Raw genomic sequence first — 6,942 nt, forward strand, 5'->3', positions numbered from 1 at the left:
TAACAGATAGCCTATCTCTAAAATAGGATTCGAAATGTTCTTTTTCATCTGATTCCCACAGCTCAAGACCGGTGGAAGTCATGCCAGGAATAATAAAGACCGGATGTTTTGCCTTGAAGTCAAAGTGCTTTGCAATTCCCCCCGGAGTCGAGCTAAGCGGTACATCCTGTTCTTTAGCGGTATATTGGCTATCTGTTAACCAATATAACATGGCTTTAGATATTGGAGTAGGTAGCTTGTCAAACAAGCCACTGTACATGTCATCGGACAGTAGGAACGAAAAGGGGTGGTCGTTATTTTTGGATGCACCCTTGAAAAACGGAAGGATAAAGATTCCCATAAAGCATCCCAATAATGCAGACATTAATAAAAGCCTTTTGGAGAATTTCTTAATGATTAGAGGTGGTGGCTCAGAGTAGGCAGGTATCTCAGGCACATTAAAATTTTGCATCTTGTCTGCAGTCTTTTCTGGGGCGCAATCCAAATCTTCCTGGGCACCGAGAGGATTGTAACTCATCGAAATTTAAAAAACTCAACTCGGAGAAATTCCATTTCTAATGTTGCGTGTAACCCTAACCACAATTTTCAAATTCACAAAACATCAGCATCAGCTGAGTGCGGGCCTGAAACAGAGGCTTTTTAACTCTTTTTGCGTCTTGCTTAGTATCAAATCAAGCTTCTGGGAAAGGCCCAAGTCAGATAAATTATTGTTCCTGTGAACTCCCAATGAAAAAGAAAAATTGACATTATTGGGATGTAATAGCGTATTCAATTGATGTTTAAAATAGGAGCTAACTGGGGTGCCAGAGTATATGCCCATCAATGGAGCCAATAAATTGGAATTTTTCAAGCGGTTTGGTACCGAGGTGTTTCCGTCTAAAAGTTCCATACTCTGCTCAACATACCGACAATATTCTTTCACAACCGCCACTCTTTTCTCATTGATCAGTTGATACTTGAGTTGGTCAGGTGTTTTGTCCAAGCTTAGAGAAAGAGCATATAGAATCATTGGATTATCATACAAAGATCTGCCAATCATGATATTCCCAGAAAAGCTTTGAAGATGGTGTTCGATTTCAGAGACACACTTAATATCGCCATTGATCGAAAATGAGGTGCAAGGAAAGACGCTCGCAATTTTATATACAAAGTCATAATTTATGGGAGGAATCGTTCTATTCTGTTTTGGAGAAAGTCCTTGAAGCCACGCCTTCCTTGCATGCACATCTATGGAAATTTTGTCTGATGGCCCAATTTTTGCAATAAACGCCTTGAAAAATTCAAACGAATCGTTGTAATCAATGCCTGTGCGACATTTTAGCGAAAAAGAGCACATTGGAAGAGAGTCTGCGGCATTCATGATGATCTTAGATACCAATCTAAATACATGCCATACGAGCTTACTCTGGATTGAGCATCAATGCAGCTCCGGAAGATGCAGAGCACGCAATCTTGGTGCTTGGACATCCGCAGTTTAAATTAAAAGAGGCATATCCAAAATCATTGTAAAGACGCTTACAGGCGTCAAGAAAGTCGGGTGCAGAGTTGGAGGCAATCTGGACAACTGTTTTAGCATCCCATTTCCCTAAAAAGGACTCCAGATTTTCGGTACAAGCATCTAAGGCAATCAAAAAAAGACCCAAAATTTTACTTTGTCCACGAGCATTTCGGTATACAAAACCGGCATTTCATGAACGAGTCGCACTAGTCTTCGTGCATTTGCAGTGGAAACGGCAACCATTGGAGCAGCAAGAATTCTGTTCATTTTAATAAAAAATTAATTATTCATGAATGTTGGGCTTCCAACCTTCTGCGARCTTGAGTTCCGTCATTTCGCACGGCGAATTTGAGCTCATAAAAGATGAAATATTTTCTTTGAAAGTGTCTATCAAGGCAATTTTTCTCGCTGGAGAATYCAGGTCGAGCAAAGCAGATTTGGGCCTTTCTAGATTCTATTCAAGCGAAAAAGTTGCCAATTTTCGGCTGAGTAAAGGTTCCTCCAAGCGCTCGGTTCTTCTTTGTGTCTGGGGCATATTGAACGCGCTAAAAGACCTTTCTAATGCCTCCTCAAATATCTCAATGGCAACTGACATTGCTACATTGCTAATTTATCAAATTGACAGCTTTGTGGCTCTCATAGAAAGCTCGAGTGTGGTAAATGCTCCAGCCTTGGTGCTTGAAATGCTGCTTTTGTTTGCAAAGCTTGGATCGACTCTTTTTTTTTTGGCAGATGTTCTGCAGCTCAGTTGCATAGAATCTTTTGCGTTCAAATTTTTCAAAACCTTGTTACTTCGGCTTTCCCCCATATGGTTGAAAGGCAACCAGAAATGGACAGGCAATTATCTGCACCACTCTTACGTGTCCATTTTCAAGTCGCTTGACAAAATTTTTTGGGGCCTGTCGATAGGCATTGTTCTTTTGTTAAACTTGGATTTCCAAGAGCTTCTTCAAATTTGGCTGGAGCGTTCGCTGAAAACAGATATGTGGAGACCATCAAATTACCTAGCCAAGGAGATTGATTTCCAGGAAATAGGGATTTCCTCGCCACTAGAGTGCATCTATCTGTGGCTATCAATCGCACCAAAGATGTTCATGAACACGCTGTTGTCATCCTCGATCTGGGAAAATCGGTTTAAACAGGCCGTTTTGCTCAACGACGAAATTGCGATCAAATACACCTTGGAGGATGTCATTTGGAATCCGTTTATATATGTATCTATCTCATGGTCGCTCGCCATTTCAAAACAGCAGCATTCATATTGGACTGACGGTGGAGGCTCTTATTTCCTGCAGCATTTGTATGCTCTCTTTGCAAAACTTGACGGCAACAATGGGTCCAAATTTTCGTTGTGTTGGCAACTTTTGCTTGCAAATTCGCTCAAATTGATCTCCATAGTTGGGGCCTTTCCAAATGATTTGTTTTTTTGGTTTTTTGAAATCCATGCACATAGGATAAGAAAAAGAGAAACGAACTGCCTAGAATTTGAAATGGAGGATTCGCAATTTCTTTCTCTTTTACGAATTCACTTTTCTAATATTGACTTGGCAGCTCAACCCCACTCTCTGATTACGAAAATGCTTCTACTGCTTCCCCGGTCAAAGTTCACAGGCCTTGATACAGATTTATCTGAAAAAAAGGCTGTCTTTTGGCTGAATGTAATTAACCTTCTTGGGAGGAAGTGCATTTTTTCGCAAAAGGATGGAAACGGACTGTCCGATTCAATTGTATATTCCATTCATCATTCGTTCTGCAGGCTTTTTTTGCCTTGCAAAACCGAATTTTGCTTTCAGGTTTTAGCGGACCTTTCTCAATCATCCTCACTTGATGCTGGGTGTATAAAGCAGTTTTTTGATTGCCAAAATGCTAGTAGACGAAGCTTATTCATAAATACAGCCTTAGAACAGTTGGTATACTTTTATGAGCAACTTAAAGCGATGCCACTTGTTTCTTCAAAAGAGCAGATCACTCATGCTTTTTTCAAGCCAAGCGAAAAATGTGCCGAGCAAACTCTGCTAAGGTCAAAATATTGTCGCTTCTTTTACGTATTTTTTGATGCTCTCTGCAGGTGGGAGTTTCCAACGCTAAGCCTTGTTTTGTCGAATTTAGACGTTTTCATGGGCGTTATAGAGCTTTTGTTCAAGTGTGACAAAAAAAGCTATCTAATGGCAATCAAGGGCGTGGGTACCCTTTTTACCCGTGTTCTTTCCTTTTTCCCAGACTATGTTTGTTGGGAGCCCATGGAACTACCTTTTGACCTCTCCAAACAGGCGCCATTTGTTGCGATAGCCATGAAACTATTCTGCGAGTCTCGGTCCTCCATATCGGTTTCTTTTTTTTGCATTTATTTTAGAAAGCTTGCGCCTCGATCAGCAACTTTGTCACGAACAGACTCGGTGAAGGCCCTTTAAATTCCGAAGAAATATCTTTTCTGTCGGCATTGGCGTCAAGTTTTGTGCGGCTTCTTTCCTTTTCATCATTTCAGGTGTTAAAATGCTACCATTAATCAATCGTAGGAAGCTAGATGTCTTGTCAAGGCCGTTGGCATCAACTCTATATGGTTTACAAAGTGTACAAACAGTGGTTCGTTGATTGGAAGCTCGTTCCATAGAGCTTATTGTTATCGATTTACTAGCCTTTATTTGAGATTTGAGCCTAGTTTAGGAACAAATGAATCCGTGCTGGGGCTTGTTGAGGCATTGAAGCTATGGGTGGTCTCAATGCTTGAAATTAAAGATGCACATCTTATATGCAAGGATTTTGCCAAATGCATCTTATTTAGAGCACGGCAAATATCCAGCATCAACCTTGTTTCCAAACAAAATCGAGACCAACCAGCAAATTTCGCTGGCCACGACGATGAGGATGATTTTGACACACAGTTTGAAAGAGACTTGCTCAATTTGCCTGAAATACAGAATTCCCCGTCTTTTACACAAGAGCCCCACCTTGAGCGCTCAACGATAAAAAAAAATTCCGCAGGCAAAGAACTAAAACCAGATTGCGATGAAAAGACCGCTCTGATAAAAGGTTAATTTGAGCACTTATTCCTTAGAAGTATTTTATGCCATTCGATCCGCTGTCGATCCGATTGTGGTATCGGATCTTTTTAGAGACTGCTTGAATCTGTATTATGACTTTCGAGCAGAGTTAGGCCACTCCCCGGATACCGCTGGTGTCAAAGCTTTCGATGCGTTTCAGATAAAGTTTTTGGCCATCATTTTGGATTCTTTCGGCAACTTGGTGTCGTCGCTTCCAAATAGCGTTACAGAAACCACGGCAAAAATGTTTGATAGCCTACAGTCCTCTGTATCAAGGTAAATTTTGGCCATCTCAGTAGTAGCCTCTCGATTGATTTTCCGTTGGCTGATTTTTTTGTGGCTGTAAGTTTGTTTTCATCCATGCCATGTTGTCCATTAAGGGAAGGAAGCTTTTTGGTGTGTGCGAAAGCCTTTGGCGTCTATTTCCCCTCCCCATCCAATGCAATCCCGAAATCGGAGTGGAATTTAATTTGTCGCAAATGGGCATCTCTCGTTTTTCAATTAAGTCGCCAAAATGTGGGTCTTTTGAGCTTCATATGTACGGAACTGTTTTTCAAAAGAGGCCTTTTGTGTCACCAAAATGCAACAACATTAAACATAGAGGGCGCCCTTTTCCTTTTTGACATCATGTCTCTCTCTCTTGGGCTGCACACAAGAAACTATACCATCACCATGCTTTTGCATGTAAAAAGCGATTCTTCGCCCATAATTTCGATTGCCAATATGCTGTCCTGCTGTGTTATCCGCTCCATTTGCCGATCCACAGATCCCTCCATTCTTAAAAGCAAACCAATCAATCTTTTTAACCACTTTTTACTTACCAAGCCGCTTCTTTTATTATGGACGCGAGTTATTTTGGTGTTTCCCCCTCTTTTTTGGAGCTCCGAGGCATTTTGGCTAATTTACTCGATTGGAAATACGTTTTCCATCGATGGTCTTAAATCGCTTCGGCATGTTGACCACCTTTCAACTCTTCGGCCTTTTGAGTTTTTCGGTTCGCATAAAATAACCGAACACGTGGCCCTTCCGACACAATCTTTGGGCCAACCAACCGAGTTTACGCAAAAGGTAGCTTTTTTGCATCACGTTATAGGAAATTACCAAATCTGTTCTTATTTTTTTAAGAACCACAATCATATCACTTTCAAGAGCTCACATGCAAAACGATCTATATGCAATCGCTGTCGATGCCTTGAAGCATTTTACGTTGTTGGTAAAGCAGCAGCATAGATCGGCAAGATGTGATCTTGCCTCACTGTATCAACAGGAAATCGAGCCGTTTTTGCCCGAATTTTCATACTTTAGGACATTTCCGGTCAGATTGTTGTAATCATGCGTGGGAGGTGCAATTTATTCTGCGTTTTCTGTACACCGCGCCAGAATTGAACTTGATCGAGCGGTGCGTGCCGTTCAAACCTTGTTGTTGTAATTAACAAATTTAATTCAAATCCCTCTTAATTTTATAAATGTAAAAGACAAAAAATTTTATACCGCCAATTTTATAATGCATTCTGAAAACACCTCTTCCCATAAGCTCGAGTCCTTTTCGGCTAATCAGAATGCCGCCATCGTTGATAATATAGGCAACATGAAGTTGAGCGAATCTTCTTGTTCTATGCTAAGTCCCGGAAGGGTCCCATTAAAAAACCAGGCCTCCTCCTCTTCACTGTTAAAATCCCCTGCAGTTAGATCATTGGCAAGTCCAACAAAATCATTACTAAACACTCCGACCAGAATCCTTCCCACATCCCCAAAGACAGATACCGCAGCGCTAAGGAGATCTCCACGCCTGTTAAGCAGGCTTATTCAGGGAATGGATATCAATACCAATGCACGAAACACCGTGCAAGATATGTCAAGCCCCAATCCCTTTGTTGATTTGGGTGCCTTCCCAAGTAAAAAGGAATCTTCCGCAAAAATCACCAATTTTGATACAATAATTAGCTCCTCGCCCCAAAAGCAAAAAAGCTTCATATCCCAACCGGATGCAAATGCAAGGCCAAACGGTGTGGTGGAAATCCCGCTGCTTTTGCCTACAGGAAAGACTCCAAGGGCTACTCGCTCTATTTCATTCCCATCTTCGGAGGAGGATGAAAAAGAGGACGACCAAGGCGGCGTTTGTGGTGAAAATAGCTTGAATTTATCAAACACAATCGAGCTATTCTCTCCCGGATTTCACGGCGAAATCGTTCATCACGCACATGGGGTGATGTCGTCGTTTGATTCTCAATCGCTGGTCGATAAGATTTCAAACGAGTTTGCAGAACCTTCCGCATGTGAATTAGAGTTTTACCAATCGGAAGAGTATGCCGATGGGATCTCTTTTGTCGCATCTCTGCCTCACGTATCAAATCTTCCCGCACATCCGTTTCATGGATCTAGTCCAGTTCTCCCCTCAATACC

At 41.5% G+C, this 6,942-nt stretch overlaps 5 protein-coding genes across 5 annotated transcripts; 3 read left to right on the forward strand and 2 right to left on the reverse strand.

Moving 5' to 3' along the window:
* DI09_180p10 (uncharacterized protein) lies at positions 1 to 517 on the reverse strand (the record flags this gene model as incomplete). Its single annotated transcript, XM_013383348.1, has 1 exon — positions 1 to 517. A coding segment is annotated over one exon (517 nt), but the record flags the coding sequence as incomplete, so codon positions are not given.
* A 274-nt stretch (positions 518 to 791) lies between these two features.
* On the reverse strand, positions 792 to 1,765 carry DI09_180p20 (tRNA-dihydrouridine synthase A; the record flags this gene model as incomplete). Its single annotated transcript, XM_013383349.1, has 4 exons — positions 792 to 876; positions 906 to 1,379; positions 1,405 to 1,595; positions 1,652 to 1,765. The coding sequence occupies 4 exons, from the start codon at positions 1,763 to 1,765 to the stop codon at positions 792 to 794; spliced, it is 864 nt and encodes a 287-aa protein (XP_013238803.1).
* A 26-nt stretch (positions 1,766 to 1,791) lies between these two features.
* Positions 1,792 to 3,909, forward strand: DI09_180p30 (uncharacterized protein; the record flags this gene model as incomplete). Its single annotated transcript, XM_013383350.1, has 1 exon — positions 1,792 to 3,909. The coding sequence occupies one exon, from the start codon at positions 1,792 to 1,794 to the stop codon at positions 3,907 to 3,909; it is 2,118 nt and encodes a 705-aa protein (XP_013238804.1).
* A 113-nt stretch (positions 3,910 to 4,022) lies between these two features.
* Positions 4,023 to 5,769, forward strand: DI09_180p40 (uncharacterized protein; the record flags this gene model as incomplete). Its single annotated transcript, XM_013383351.1, has 4 exons — positions 4,023 to 4,081; positions 4,134 to 4,528; positions 4,647 to 4,815; positions 4,920 to 5,769. The coding sequence occupies 4 exons, from the start codon at positions 4,023 to 4,025 to the stop codon at positions 5,767 to 5,769; spliced, it is 1,473 nt and encodes a 490-aa protein (XP_013238805.1).
* A 274-nt stretch (positions 5,770 to 6,043) lies between these two features.
* On the forward strand, positions 6,044 to 6,942 carry DI09_180p50 (uncharacterized protein; the record flags this gene model as incomplete). Its single annotated transcript, XM_013383352.1, has 1 exon — positions 6,044 to 6,942. A coding segment is annotated over one exon (899 nt), but the record flags the coding sequence as incomplete, so codon positions are not given.

This window comes from Mitosporidium daphniae (genome assembly GCF_000760515.2).
Source record: "Mitosporidium daphniae strain UGP3 chromosome Unknown contig-180, whole genome shotgun sequence".
In the NCBI taxonomy this organism is placed as follows: Eukaryota; Fungi; Microsporidia; genus Mitosporidium; species Mitosporidium daphniae.